Source organism: Bos taurus, chromosome 26 (assembly GCF_002263795.3).
Source record: "Bos taurus isolate L1 Dominette 01449 registration number 42190680 breed Hereford chromosome 26, ARS-UCD2.0, whole genome shotgun sequence".
In the NCBI taxonomy this organism is placed as follows: Eukaryota; Metazoa; Chordata; class Mammalia; order Artiodactyla; family Bovidae; genus Bos; species Bos taurus.
In genome coordinates, this window is record NC_037353.1 from 17,851,076 (window position 1) to 17,867,173 (window position 16,098).

Consider the following 16,098-nt stretch of genomic DNA (forward strand, 5'->3'; position numbering starts at 1 on the left):
CTGTATCAATTATTAGCCCCGTTCACAAATTCTTCAAGATGAACACTTTTCACAACAGTTTATTTCCATATCCTAATAACAGTGAAACAAGAATGTACTTTTTCCTTTGTCTGCACAAGTCTGCCTACAGCTCAAAGAGGTCAAATCAGATGGCTTTTAGAAAACGCTCACAGAACAAAAGTTATTCCTCAAACCGAATTTAAATCTTATAAACTTTCTGCAGCGGTATGTCAACTTTCTGATCTACCTGACCTCTAAATCTAGTCTATTTCTACACACACTTCCAGTCTTGATAAATTTTCACTTCTCTGATCTCCTTAACGTACTGTTAAAATATAGCTTCATAACTATGCAATTTTTATGAAGATATAAAACATTAATGAATATTTGTATTTTCATGTCACTACTCTTATTATGTGTGCCAATAAATCAACAGATGAAGCACTAAGACACACTGAAACCTAAGCTTAAAACCCAGATGAAACTGCAGTGTATAGATTACAAATAGGCTTTTCTTTCTCAAAATTCCTATACAGAAGCCCTTCGATATGTAGCTTTTCCTGAACAAATTACACTAATACATTATTTCTTTTTTTACAAATGTAAAAAAAAAAAAAAAAAATCAGGAAATCTTAAACTAATATTTATTTGCAAAACATTTGGCATATGGTGATCAGTAAACATTTAGGAAACAAAAGCTTTATCAAAATGAATACAATTTGTGGATAAACCCTGAATAAAGTGGCTTTTGGAAGAACTGGAGTTTGCAGCAACCACCTTTATAAAGGGATCCATCCACTCTCAATGGAAAACACTCAAGCATACCTTTCACTAGGTTCAGAAATTACCACAATGTAATTAATTCCAAGGGCATGGGGCTTAATTTATGGGCAAACTCCATACAAGAGAATGTTGTCCCAGTTTTCCAGTCACTACATTTCCACCTTATCCTACTCTTGCACTGCCAGGCTCCTTTGTCAATGAGATTCTCCAGGCGAGAATACTGGAGTGGGCTGTCATGCTCTCCTCCAGGGGATCTTCCCAACCCAGGGATCAAACCCAGGTCTCCTGAATGGCAGGCAGATTCTTTATCGTCAGAGCCACCAGGGAAGCCCACTCTTGTACTAGGGTATACTTATTAACAATGTCACTAATGTAGCTAAATTTCAGGTGAAGCGTACTTACAAATCCCCAGTTTTTCAGAGTATTCAAAACTTCAGTTGCTAAGTTGAGCAAATGTTAATAAATGAAAGACAAATGGCATTTATGAAGTGGAAAAATTCTACCCTTTGATTAACTTAAATAATATATTTTGCTATTCTACAACTGAAAGCTGTGGAACTAAACTATTTGTGGATTACATCTTCAAGACACACACACACACACACACACACACACACAACCCAGCCCCTCTAAAAAGCCATAAACCAATACCTATTTTCTAAAGGACTTTTCAAGTGACTTATACTCATTTTAATAAAGTTCTTAATGTATTTGGATATCACAAAACTATTTTTCGGTGAAGATTCCAAAGGATTTCAAATACAGATTAGTTTAGTAAAAGAACTGGTGTACCTGAATGCAGCTAAAGCGCTCATTCTTTAAAAACCCTGTCTTACCTGAAAGACTCATGAGAAACAAATTCCATTTTATGAAGATACAAGCTTGCCAGCCAATTTACAATCTATCAGAGAGACTCTATGTTCTTGTAAGAATTTTACATGTAGTTTAAAAGTTATATAAGCCATTAAGTACTAACTTTTAGTTCTTTTTCTTATTAGATCTTAAAGGCAGGTGTGAGAAAAAACAGAAAATGAAGGAACTAGCAGGTTACACTTCATATAATATTTTGGCTTAAAGAAGAGGATTTACCGACAGATTTTGATCAAATTTCTATTTGTTCATGTCAGTCATACTCAAGTGGTAAGAAATCAAACTTGCCACCCTTTATAGTCTTTAATGCTACATTACAGGATGCAGTCTACTAATGTACAGAAACGTATTTTGCAATGAAAACACCTTATGTAACTGAATGGCATCAACTTCATGTTAAGGTTTAAATACATTAAGGTTAAAATGTTTTGAGTCTTTCTAAAAATACCAATATACAGTATAGTTTTTAGGTGGTCATTTGCATAGCAAACTATTAAACTAGAAACTCAATGGTTCTAGGAAAACTTCACATTATGGACTGTTCCAGAAAGATGTATTCAAAATTAAAATTACTTCTCTTAGAAAACTGTAAGCTTTATTTGCTCATCCTCTAGTACACGGACCACTTTTACCCACCCCCACTTTACACAGTACACTGACCTGAACAGATTTTGTGCCACAATTTCATTCAAAGGGCTTCTCATTCATTTTGTGACTGCACTGGATAATCTAGATGAAAGCAATATTGGGGATTTTAAAGTATGGGTCCCTTGTATCAGAAAAGCATGATAAAAAAAAAAACAACAACCCTGCATTCAGTAATACTGTCTTTTGAAAAGATATCTTCAAATTGCAAACACATGTATTTTCACAAAACAATTTGGTCAGGAAATTTTATTTTAACATTCTAAAGCAGTAATGCTTTAGATGTTACTTAAGTGCCCCAGACAGGATTAACAAAATTAAATGTTTCTAAATTACAAATTTGGCTCCTTTTGGGAGTCTCAGAAGAAAAACAAAAGAAAATAATCCCCCCTCCCAAAAGAAGAATGACACACACATTTTGAAGAAACCCCAATGTTTCATGCAGTGGTAGGCAAGATGTAAAAAGCCACCCAAATTCACACATTTCTACACCAATCATCATCAGAAAAAAGTACTCCGTAGTCAATCTGTACATCCAAATGCATTTGGGAATCTACACCTACATTACATTATTTAATGTTATATACATTTATTACCCACCCCCCCTTGTTTTTAATAATTTCTTATGTAAAACCTTCATTCAAACCCAAAAAAGATGTAAGACTAACTTGGGGGGAGGGGGCAGATAATCACTTTAGACATTCAGTTAAAATGTAGTTTATCTAAATCTCAAAATGTTTAATAAAAACAAATATCTTCTCCATTTAACAATTTGCTTTCTAACTGTACAGTAAATTGCATTGTAGAGAGTACACCTCTATCTTCAAACTGTATCTTCTTTGGATGGAATTAAGATGTAACTGTATAGTTTTAAGATAAATAAATGGGAAGTTGGTCCAACTAAGATGACAGCAGATATATTACATGCAGGATTTAATATTTTTAAATTTTCTCTTTAAAAAAAAAAAGATGCAGGGGGGGCAGGGGTGCGGAAAGCAGGTCAAAAAAGAACCCAGGTTCAATATATAAAAATGTCCCACAATAGGTTGATGATGGCAGTAAAAATAAGAGAAAAAAGTAATCTTTCTGGAACATCATTTTTCAGTATTGTAGAAACACTAGTGCCAGGAAGATTTCTATTCATGTAATTTTAGCATCCAAGTTTCCCTCTATTTATTTTATTGGAACAAATGCTTTAAATAAACTATTTGTCCTCTTCACTGAAGAGAGCTGGTCTATTTCATCTTTAATGAGCTAGTTTTTGGGAAGTTTAGCCATGTACTGTAGTAATGCCTACTGCATAAAATCCAAGCATTTGCTGTGAACAGTTGGAGAAAGCAGTCAGTAAGAACCTAGGATCAATGGAAATAGATGTTACTTAAGCCATCCACGAAAGAGACCCACAAAGTACCCAGAGTTAAAGCCCAAATCTTCTTGCGCTTTTTTTTTTTCACTGTCCAAGTTCCACCCCTGTGAAAGAGAAATTGATCCAAAGTTCCAGGCTTTCTTGGGTCTTTAGTCAATTTTCACATTAGTATAGATTTTTCGGACAAAGGCACTTGTTCCCATGTAACCAATTGCTCCTGTAAAGATAAAACAAGATGTTTTGAAACAAATACACACAGAGCAGTACCCATCATTTACAAACACACACTAAATGCTCTCTGCTCTAGAAAGTTATTCTTTTTGCAAGATAACATCTAATGTTAGCATCCTCCCTAAACTTACTAAAATAGTGTCACTTGTTTTGCAAATCCCCTGTTGCTGTCATATACCAAGTGTGGCCTGATGTAACATTTTTATAGTTAAATATCAATTATTACATGAATTATGAACTATATGAATTAAAATGATCTCTTAAAAAGAGAATAATTTCAGAATGACAAACATTCATTAAATGAAAAAAATAAGTCTTTTAAAAATTTAAGCATAGATTATTCTAGATTATTAAAACAATACTAACATGTTCTCCAAACAATATGATACACTTATGGATAATTTAGTAAGAAGTGACTGGGGGTTCTCTCAGGGAAGGACGAGACCCATGGCCCAACAGCATCTGAAGCTCTAGAGAGGACACATTTCTGATGGCTTCTTTTTTACATTTAAATTGTAGAAGCTGTGAATGGTAGAAAGGTAGGCAGTTGAGGGCATGGATGAGAGACACAGATAAGTAGATCAGGAATCCTGAAATGCTGTTTTTGAAATAATTAGCCTCAAACAGGGCCCAAAATACCAGAAAGCAGGGGTGTTAAATTAATCTGTTTTGTTAAATTAAGTTTCTGCCTCTTGGCCCTTAAAAAGTGCTCGGCACATGATAAGATACTCAATAAATATTTGTTGAATGAATGAATGAACTGTATAGTTCTTTACTGTAAATACTAAGAGATCTTTAGGACAAGACAGGTGGTCACTCGTATGATAGAGAAGATTCTACACTAGATTTAGGAATTTACCATCAAGTCTAAAAGTCAGTCTTCCATGAGTTAATGATACACACATACACCTAACTGACTAACTTGAACTAACTTTTATTCACCCAACTGGTGTACGCAAGGAAAAAATAAGTCTTTCTGCCTTTCCTATACATATGAAAACTGTACCTCAAGGGAACCAAATGGCTGATGAAAGGGTTTCTCCTTAGAGAAGTGTCCCAGCTAATAAATACAAAAGGAACAATGGAATGAGAATATTGTAACCACTAATGACTTAATGGAAGAACTAGGCAATAATTATCAACAGCTGCTAACCTCACAGAGACAATCAGACATTTAAGTGCCTCCTTATAAAAGTTTACAAAACACCTGTTAAGTGTTCTTGGACAAGTATTCTTGAGTACGATCAGGTCTATAGATTTAACTACCACTTTACGGGAAATATGGGGGGAAGCACACAGAGAAACATTAAATAACACCTTAGGGATACAATCAGCCTAACCCAGAGTGTGAAAAACTCAACAGGATTTCAAACAAACCAACCAACCAAAACCTAAGTTTCTTAAGTAACTGCAAGGGAAAAGAGAGTAAACGTCAATAGATTTAAAGCTGCTTAAAAGACAGTTTTATCAAGCAATGCATGGACTTTTAACTGGATCTTGATGCAAACTGTATTAAAAAAGAAATGAGGACGTGTGGGATAAAAGTGAATACTAAGTGAATTTTTGAGCACATTAGGAAATTATATATATATATATTATATAACTGCATTCTTATATATTATAGCTATATAATAATTATATAAACACTGCACATTTGATGTATCAATATACCCACATGCATACACACACACACACACAAATATTTACAGCTAAAATGACATGAAGTTCGAGATTTACATCAGAAAAAAAGGAGGTAAAGTGGAAACAAAAATAAGACAAGACTGGCTACAAGCTGACAATTACTGATGTTACGTGTGTTAGGTACATGAGGACTCACTACATATATACTACTGTTTCTCTTTTTGTATATATTTGAAAATTCCCCATAATAAAATATCGAAAATATTTTTAAAACCCACCCAGACAATAAAGGAAACCTATTTTTGTAATAAAGACACTTATTTTTAAATATTAAATTATTATATTATACTTGAAAATAGTGGTAATTCATTTTAAAATAGCTATATACAAGTCCTTACAAGATAATTGGAAATAACCATTCAATTTTAAAAACCTGAATTCTTTTTAAAGTATTTGTAAAATTTTAGGTAGAATCAAAAATTTAACTAGTATAATACAGTACTAGTCCAATAAGCAAATTCAATTTTCGAGACTTTTAAAATATTGTTCCCTTTTGAGCAGAGATATGCTTAAAAGCAAAATAGTGTCAATCTAGAGAATCATTTTTCTTAATCTTATGAGTATCAAGAATAATCTTATAAAATATTACTTTATAAAAGGAAGAGACTGAATATGCTCTCTAGAAAAATAAATGTCTTGGGAATAACACCAAACTTAATTTTTTTTAAAACTAAAATGCTATGCTCAAAACATAAAATCTGCAGCAATCTAATTATTTCCCCTTCACATAATTATTTTTTCCTACATTAAACAAAAATATTTTTTTCTTTCAATTACTGACTGAAAAAGCATATTAGCAACATAACCCAATGAGTACGTGTAATTTTTGTATTATGATGACATTTTAATCATTTTCAGTGTGAACTCGTTCCCCTCCCCGACAAAAACAGATTAGCACTAAAGGCATATAAACCCATTAAAGAATAAATGCTGGGACATTGCCAGAACAGCAGGGAACTGTAAACGTGCCAGGACTGTCAGGCAGCAAGATGAAATTTCAACAGGAAAAGCATTCAAAAAATTTAGCTATTAAGTAGGGGCACTAGGATTCACGATCAAGACTGGCCCCCCAAAGTCTTGCTCCTCCCCAAAACTCCCCATCACGTCTCATATGTCTCACCACCTAGTAACAGGCCTGCATTATACCTGTTGCTTTATACACATGACACTATTACAGATAATTACTCTGAAAGATATGCCCATTTTATAGATTAGAAAATGAGACTTAGGTTAATATGCCCTCCCATGGCCACAAAGAAGGTTAAGTGGCAGCATGGAGATTTACTCCAGGTCTCTTAGGCTTTCCAGACCATGTCTTTTCCATTTTTCATGGTGCTTCTAAAAAGTTTTCTTCATTTTCTAGCTATTTCATATGTACTATACACGCTATTTATGGTGAAAACTATTACCTCTTCCATTTAATGGAAGACTCTGATATTATCCTCCTTTTATAGATGCTTGGAGACCTTGGGGAATTGGATCAAGGTATAGAACCACAGACTGCACCGCCAGAACGTAAGCTCAGTCTGCAATGCAGCACCCAAGTGTGTATCATAACCAGTCAATTGTGCTGCCTCCTGGACACTTTTACCTCAAGGAACAGGGGAACAGAAACTTCCAAACAAAAATCATTTGGCCAAAACCTTAACTTGTTTACACAATAATCTGTTCCAAAAAATCTAAGCTTATTAAAAAAAAAGGCAATTCTCAACATGAATGAAAAACTAATTGTGGTATGGGAAATAGTACTATACACAATTATTAAAAACAGGAAATTAAAGAAATCAGAGAGTTAATAAATTAGATTTTGAGGAACAGTTAAAAGGACTGAAATCAGATGTTTGAGCTTCTTTTGGTGTTCCTGATCAAACAATAGAAGGTTATTTCTCAGTTTCCAATTACTGTATTTTTCTGATTCAGAAACACTCAGATTTACTCATGATATTCCAAGAATTTCAGAACTTACCACACATTATCCCCAAGGCTGTGCTAAATACCGCCATATATCCAAAGTAAAATGATGTTTGAAATAAGCCATACATCCTGAAATAAAACCAAAAACTTACATATAGTATATCCATTTTTACTTTCAACATAAGGCCTAAATCCTAGCATTTAAAATGATAAACTTAGTTTCCAAAATACAAAATGAGAAAATGTCTCCACTTACTTTGTTTTGAAAAAATAGTAGTAAAAGGAATACATGTAAACATAAATTGCAGTGGATGCAGCAGAGAGAAAACTTGTCCATTGCCTGAAGAAAAAAAGGAACTCTTTTGAATGGATGGCACTGGAAGATTTTAAAGCAAAGCATTTTATAAAAACATCCTTTATGATTCTATATATTTAAAAACAAATGCATGTATAATGGCATTTAAATATATCAACAAGGAGAAAGCCTAAGAAATGGAAGGAGAGATCCTAAATTTTGCCAGATTTCCAATTATAAATGACCCTAAATAAACCATTTCCTTTTTCAAATGTCTCCTCATGTTTAAAATAGTGACCCTCATTAATACTCCCAATTTTTTTGACTGATACTATTTTTTTCTCTAAAATCGTCAGTATTTTTATAATTGAAAAAACTCCTACACTATCTTAAGAAAATTTGTATATATTTACTCCACGTGATACATTTCAAATGCAATCTTATTTTAAATTATATGGTCCCCAGAAGTTCTTCCCAGAAGTAAGTACTCACCACCTGTAATCCTCTGCATTTAGTAGAAAGTATGTGCACACGATGGTCACACAGACAGTCACAATGCACAGGATGACCAGCACCAGCATCATGAAGCCATAGACATAATAGATCTTATACGCCCAGAAAGAGGTGAAGATGAAATACCTAAATGCAACCCAACACAGACATAGTTTTCCAGTCTTTATTCATAAAACTCACCCTGTTCTTGCTAAATCTCATTTGCACCTTAGTTATCACTTTAATCTCAGTATTTTTCTTTCAAACAACTTTCTCAACAGTTTCCCTTCCTCCCCTTTCATTAAATCACTTACAATTCCGTCAAAAATATTTTCTTAGATAATCTGTCAAGAACAGATTCATTGGCAGGGTAGGGTATTCATCTCTAAGTAAACTGAATAAATTTGAAGCTTTACGAGTGTATTGTGGAAAAGAAAAATGAAAATAGCTAAAAATTCATATTTTAAAAATGAATTCTCATTTATTTTTTTCTACATACTATACAAGCAATGCAGTTTATAAAACACCCAATTAAATTTTTTAAAAAGGTTTGATATGATAATAATGTATAAAATTAGGAAAATAAAAATAATTAGGAAAATAAAGCCTAAGAAAGCTCGATGTCATTTTCACAGGACTGCAAGAGAAAGGGCACTATGATTTTACACCAAAAAAGATCGTTTCCTCTAATTCCACTACACAGTTCAGTTCAGTTGCTCAGTCTTGTCCAACTCTTTGCGACCCCATGAACTGCAGCACTCCAGGCCTCCCTGTCCATCACCAACTCCCGGAGTTCACTCAAACTCACGTCCATCGAGTCAGTGATGCCATCCAGCCATCTCATCCTCTGTCGTCCCCTTCTCCTCCTGCCCCCAATCCCTTCCAGCATCAGAGTCTTTTCAAATGAGTCAACTCTTCGCATGAGGTGGCCAAAGTATTGGAGTTTCAGCTTTGGCATCAGTCCTTCCAAAGAACACCCAGGACTGATCTCCTTTAGAATGGACTGGTTGGATCTCCTTGCAGTCCAAGGGACTCTCAAGAGTCTTCTCCAACACCACAGTTCAAAAGCATCAATTCTTCGGCGCTCAGATTTCTTCACAGTCCAACTCTCATATCCATACATGACCATTGGAAAAACCATAGCCTTGACTAGATGGACCTTTGTTGGCAAAGTAATGTCTCTGCTTTTGAATATGCTATCTAGGTTGGTCATAATTTTCCTTCCAAGGAGTAAGCGTCTTTTAATTTCATGGCTGCAGTCACCATCTGCAGTGATTTTGGAGCCCCCAAAAATAAAGTCTGACACTGTTTCCCCATCTATTTCCCATGAAGTGATGGGACCAGATGCCATGATCTTCGTTTTCTGAATGTTGAGCTTTAAGCCAACTTTTTCACTCTCCTCTTTCACTTTCATCAAGAGGCTTTTGAGTTCCTCTGCACGTTCTGCCGTAAGGGTGGTGTCATATGCATATCTGGGGTTATTGATATTTCTCCCGGCAATCTTGATTCCAGCTTGTGCCTCTTCCAGCCCAGTGTTTCTCATGATGTACTCTACATATAAGTTAAATAAGCAGGGTGACAATATACAGCCTTGACGTACTCCTTTTCCTATTTGGAACCAGTCTGTTGTTCCATGTCCAGTGCTAACTGTTGCTTCCTGACCTGCATACAGGTTTCTTAAGAGGCAGGTCAGGTGGTCTGGTATTCCCATTTCTTTCAGAATTTTCCACAGTTTATTGTGATCCCCACAGTCAAAGGCTTTGGCATAGTCAATAAAGCAGAAATAGATGCTTTTCTGCAACTCTCTTGCTTTTTCAATGATCCAGCGGATGTTGGCGATTTGATCTCTGGTTCCTCTACCTTTTCTAAAACCAGCTTGAATATCTGGAAGTTCACGGTTCACATATTGCTGAAGCCTGGCTTGGAGAATTTTGAGCATTAATTTACTAGCGTGTAAGATGAGTGCAATTGTGCGGCAGTTGGAGCATTCTTTGGCATTGCCTTTCTTTGGAATTGGAATGAAAACTGACCTTTTCCAGTCCTGTGGCCACTGCTGAGTTTTCCAAATTTGCTGGCATATGGAGTGCAGCACTTTCACAGCATCATCTTTCAGGATTTGAAATAGCTCAACTGGAATTCCACCACCTCCACTAGCTTTGTTCGTAGTGATGCTTTCTAAGGCCCACTTGACTTCACATTCCAGGATGTCTGGCTCTAGGTCAGTGATCACACCATCGTGATTATCTGGGTCATGAAGATCTTTTTTGTACAGTTCTTCTGTGTATTCTTGCCACCTCTTCTTAATATCTTCTGCTTCTGTTAGGTCCATACCGTTTCTGTCCTTTATTGAGCCCATCTTTGCATGAAATGTTCCCTTGGTATCTCTAATTTTCTTGAAGAGATCTCTAGTCTTTCCCATTCTGTTGTTTTCCTCTATTTCTTTGCATTGATCACTGAGGAAGGCTTTCTTATCTCTCCTTGCTATTCTTTGGAACTCTGCATTCAGATGCTTATATCTTTCCTTTCCTCTTTGCTTTTCACTTCTCTTCTTTTCACAGCTATTTGTAAGGCCTCCCCAGACAGCCATTTTGCTTTTTTTGCATTTCTTTTTCATGGGGATGGTCTTGATCCCTGTCTCCTGTACAATGTCACGAAGCAATCATTAAAACAAAAAGGGTTTTTTTAACCTCTTTTCTTTTTCTTGTTCCCTTCTGCTTGTTAGTTACCTTATCTATTACCCATTCTTTCAACAGATATTTACAGAAGCGCTACACATATTAGAGAAACAGTGAGAACAGAATTAGTCTCTACCCTCAAGGAGATGAGTTTAGTGAGAAACATCAGTAGAGGGACAGTCATGACACACCATGACAGGTGCCGAGGAGCGTCTAAGCAGGGCTCTGGGTGAGGGAAGGGGGAGCCACCCTAACTCCTATCTCTCCTGTATCTTATTACAATGAAATCTCTTGACACATAAATACATTGCCAAAACTTACATTTCAATAAAGATTGAGCCAAAAGGTAAAATTCCTCCTAGGCAAACAATAACTGCAGGCTCCATGAACCTGGAAAATATTAAAATTAACAGTAAACTTCTAGTATGATTTCCACATTATATTAACTCTGATAACAGGAATCAGAATACTTAGTACTTAAAAATAATCTAAAGGACAGAAATAAGCCAGTAAAGAGAAAAACAAAAATTCAAAGAGGCACAATATTGAAAGGGGATTTCAAATTAGCCATAGTTAGAATTTTATAGTTAAAATTCTTTTGGGTATTAAAGCCCAAGATAAGAATTTCAGGAACAAAAATTCTTGCTACTGGCAGAACTCAAGAAAAGCTCTTTCTCCTCCTGATCTATACTTCCCAGTAACTTCTAAAAATTGTAGTCCTTTACTTACAGAAAGCCAATCTAAGTTTTGAAACTGCCTCCCCCATCTGAAATAATGTTTCCCAAATTGCGGCCTTGCCAGTATCTTTGCTCACGCTTTCCTTGGTTCAGTATTTCCTTTTCGCTTGAATTATACTATTCAAGTATTATGAGTTCTAAGTTGTAAAAGGAATCACAGAATGACTCAAAAATAAAATTCAAACCTCATTCATTCACTCAACAAATATTTACTGATTGCAGTCAGTAATTCTCCAACCCTGAATGCCTTCCCTTGTCTCATATTTCTTTTCCTGCAAGTACTGGCTCAAGTGTTCTCCCTATAAAGCCCTTCCCAAGTCTCCCAGGCAGAGGTGCGTTCTTCCACTGCCTCCTGAACGTAACTCCAAGGCTGCACTTACCACACTATACTATACTAATTACTTATATAATTACTCACTAGATTATAAACTCTGGCAGGCAGAAGCTATTCATCTAGGTATTCCCAGTGCCTGGCACAGTCCACAGCACATAAAAGACAGCAAACTACCATTTCTGACATGAACAAACTACAAAATTAAGAAGAAAATGAGTTTGAGAGTTGAAAAAAAAAAATTAAAGATCATTTATCCTGTCTCCTTTCCTTCTTTTATAAAAAGTCAAGATCCACAGAGGTTAAAAACAACTTGCCTGTCAGATCTAGGATATGGATTTCGGTTCCCATATAATGACATGTAGAAAATGAAGAGACACGTGAGCTTTTCCTACACCTAAATGTGACCCATGGTTAGCAAGGGTACAGGTTACTCCTTCCTCTCTTTCACCAGCCTAGTGACCCAGAGGAACTTTTGTGATTTCTGACTAGGCTTTTCCTTTAATCTTATCCTCCTCAGTAATGAGTGAAGGAAGATCAGGATATCAATGGGCTTTAACAGGCTAATCTTGAATTTGAAGAAGATAAAACTGACTTTAAAACACAGACTACAGACGTTCTCATAAGCACTAATCTAAAAAAAAAGGGGAAAAAAAGAACATGTATAATTCCTAAGACTAGAACAGATCATTCTCCTTTAAACTATGGGGCTATTTTATCCAGTTTCCACTTCTACAAATGTCTACATACCTCCAGGTCTTCAAAAGACTGTATAAGTACTTGAAAATAAGTAATATTTATAATATAGCAAAATATCTATGAACAGAAGCATTTCAATATATATCCCCTATTATGAATATGTAGAGTCTACCATACAGCTGTTTAAACGAGATGGGAAATAAAAAAATATGCAGTAAGATTGTTCTATTTATGTCCAGAAGAATTAGTAAAATAAAGAATGCAGAATGGCATAAATCAGCACTAAACCATTCAATATACTAATTTAAAAGGGCAAAACATATACACAGTGAGTTCACATTTTATTCAAATTTGAATTACAAAAATTAGAAATATAAATATATTAGTGATATCTCATTTTATGTCCAAGGTTGAAAAAATATAAACCATCTCAAGTTAAAAATCCATCAAGAATCACTATTTCAAAGCTGACTAAATGAACTATAAACTATAAACTACTGCAGTAGAAGAATAGCTTTAGCTGTTAAACAGAAATACCTGTCACCTTTTGTCAGGATTAAACCTTGAATTATAGGAGATCCTCAAAAACACATTCTGTGCATAAAATGACAAACTGTATCTAAGAGATTACTATACTATCCCAGAAGTGAAGATAAAGAATGTAGGTCAGTAAATTATGTGCTCAGTCACATTCAGCTCTTTGTGGCCCTATGGATTGGAGGCTGCCAGGCTCCTCTGCCCACAGAATTTTCCAGGCAAGAATACTGAAGTGGGGTGCCATTTCCTACTCCAGGGGATCTTTCTGACCCAAGGATTGAACTGGCCTCTCGCATCTCTGGCATTGGCAGGCAGATTCTTTAACACTAGTGCCACCTGGGAAGCCCCAGTTCATCTCTCACCTGATTCAAAATATATATGGCTAAATGTGTGTCAATTTTGTTTTGAATAAAAAATGTGGAAAGGACACTGAAACTGTAAGCCAGGAGTTGGCAAACTTTTTCTTTAAAGGCTCAGATAATATTTCTTGTTCTACAGGTGATAATGGTTGGTGTCTGTCATAACTGTTTAACTCTGATGCTATAGTGGAAAAGCAATCACAGACAATATGGGAACAAACAGGCGTGGCTATATTCCAACAAAATTTTATTTATAAAAACAGATTTGGTTTATAGGCTGCAGTAATACAACAGCTGCTGCATTAGGTTCTATCCCCCTCTATGAAATAGTGTACTGACCAAAGCATTTGATTTCTCTGTGAATGGCACTAATATTCAAAAAGTAAAATGAAGATATCATTTATTACCACTCCTAACAATATAAGTTGAAGGAGAAAGAAAAAGACAAATGTTAAGTTTAAACTTATAAATACATGCCAATTCTAAAAGTTATGTATATGCAATAGCCTTAAGAATTTATATATTGTGAGAAGCAATCAAAAAAATTTAACATTCTCTTTACCATTTTTTCTCCGGTATGGGACGAGGCACAGCATTGACACGACAAGGGAAGTTGGGCTGACCTGATAGATTTCGGCCAAGTATTGTACCAACAAGATTTAGAGGAAGGATGACAAAAAAACAGATGCAACAAACAGCCACCTGTAAATTAAATTAAGATGTGTGTGATTACTCAGAGAACACTAATATTAACAAAAACAAATAAAAAGGATAGAAAAATTTAAACGCAATTTGATTATAAAAGAAAATGTTTAAATTCAAAATGGGTTAAAATTGTGCAGAATACATACTAATAGCAATAGGAAAAGAATGTGCTTTAAAATATTAGAATTAAACTAAATACAAGTTAAACCATATTTCCTATCAACTGTGGTTCCTGTTATTTCCTGTTCTTTCACACTGCCCCTGCCACAGTCCTTTTTTCTCTCAGTTTCAGCTGTCATGATTTTATCATATCCTTTATCTTTTATCATTATAACCAACTTATTTACTTGCCTGCACTTCACTGAGCTCCTAATAAGCTCAAGGACCTTTACAAGTGTTATTTTCCTACTTCCCAGGTGAAGAAAATGAGACAGAGAGGCTACATGACTTCCCTTGATCACACAGTTTAGTAGGCAGCCAAACTAAGATTTCAATTCAGACCTCCTGTCTCATTCTGTCTGCTCGTTTCTATTCTACAGTGCCTTAGGATCTTACAAATAAGAGAACATCACTATTTATGCATATAGTATATTACTAAAATGAGTATTTCTCTGCCTATTAGTAATCCAAAGTCTAACATTACAGGGGAGACCATACAGAGATTCTAGAACCAAAGTTAAGGAAGCATTTATTTTTGTGATTTTTTTCTTCTTTTTTATATAAACTTGTATTCTTACGAAGACACACTCAAGTTCCTTCCAGCCAGCATGTAAATTAGGATTAGTTCACTCTGAACTTCTGGAACTGAAACAGAACTGAATCACCTCTAGTATCTCTCAAATATATATTTTGGGGTTCTAATAAATAAAAAGTAAAAGTGAGAAAAAAGCTGAATAGAAATTGTGAAGAAATTAACTGAGAGAAATGAAGAGGTGTGGGGTAGAAAATGCACAGTGATGACATGAGAAGGAAAGAATCTACCTGGAAGCAACATTACTGAAAACTCCACATCTTCATTATACCCTGATGTGTGCTTGCATGTATTCAAACAAACCAAAGAGTATCAACATTTTCCTTTCAGGTAGTGCTTAGTCGCTCAAGTCGTGTCCAATTCTTTGTGACCCCAGGGATTGTAGCCCACCAAACCCCTCTGTCCATGGGGATTCTCCAGGCAAGAACACTGGAGCGGGTTGCCATGTCCTCCTCCAGAGAATCTTCCCAACCCAGGGATCAAACCCAGGTCTCCTGCATTGCAGGCGGACTCTACCATCTGAGCCACCAGGGAAGCCCAGCAAAACTTGTATAAAAGCAGGAGAGTTAAGAGTTCTGACATTCCATTTTAAAGCTCAGACTTAGAAACTCAAATCAGTGGTATCTCCGTACAGACCTGTTAATAATATGAATTTTTGCTTATATGAATAATAAGAAAAGGTGAAACATAAAAAAAGGCAGATGTTTTAAAGATATTTTAAATACTAGGATATATTGTGAATTATACATATCCCATATTTAGGGGTTGAATTCTGTCTCAATTTTTGTTGTTTTTTAAATTATTATTTTGCTACCATTAAATATATAAAATTCATAAATACTAAAACACTGTAATAGAGACCTACATATTTTCCCTAATTTACCAGAACTCTAATTTCAAACAAGGCCTGAAGAGAAGTTGTTGAGAAAACATTCATATGTGGGATGACATGGTCTAGCAAAGTAGTTTCCATCTGTTCCGCAGAACAACCCTCAAGTCCTGCTGAA

The 16,098-nt window shown here is 35.3% G+C and overlaps 1 protein-coding gene across 1 annotated transcript in view; it reads right to left on the reverse strand.

Annotated features, from left to right (window-relative positions):
• Positions 1 to 463: 463 nt before the first annotated feature.
• The window catches only part of TM9SF3 (transmembrane 9 superfamily member 3), a 61,127-nt gene continuing 45,492 nt past the window's right edge, over positions 464 to 16,098 (reverse strand). The window contains exons 10-15 of the mRNA NM_001193217.3: positions 14,198 to 14,337; positions 11,294 to 11,362; positions 8,298 to 8,444; positions 7,767 to 7,850; positions 7,563 to 7,639; positions 464 to 3,881 (exon numbers count right to left, since the gene is read on the reverse strand). Of these exons, the coding sequence (NP_001180146.1) occupies positions 3,814 to 3,881; positions 7,563 to 7,639; positions 7,767 to 7,850; positions 8,298 to 8,444; positions 11,294 to 11,362; positions 14,198 to 14,337 (585 nt within the window). The 3' untranslated portion in view covers positions 464 to 3,813. The remainder of the gene's footprint in view (positions 3,882 to 7,562; positions 7,640 to 7,766; positions 7,851 to 8,297; positions 8,445 to 11,293; positions 11,363 to 14,197; positions 14,338 to 16,098) is intronic.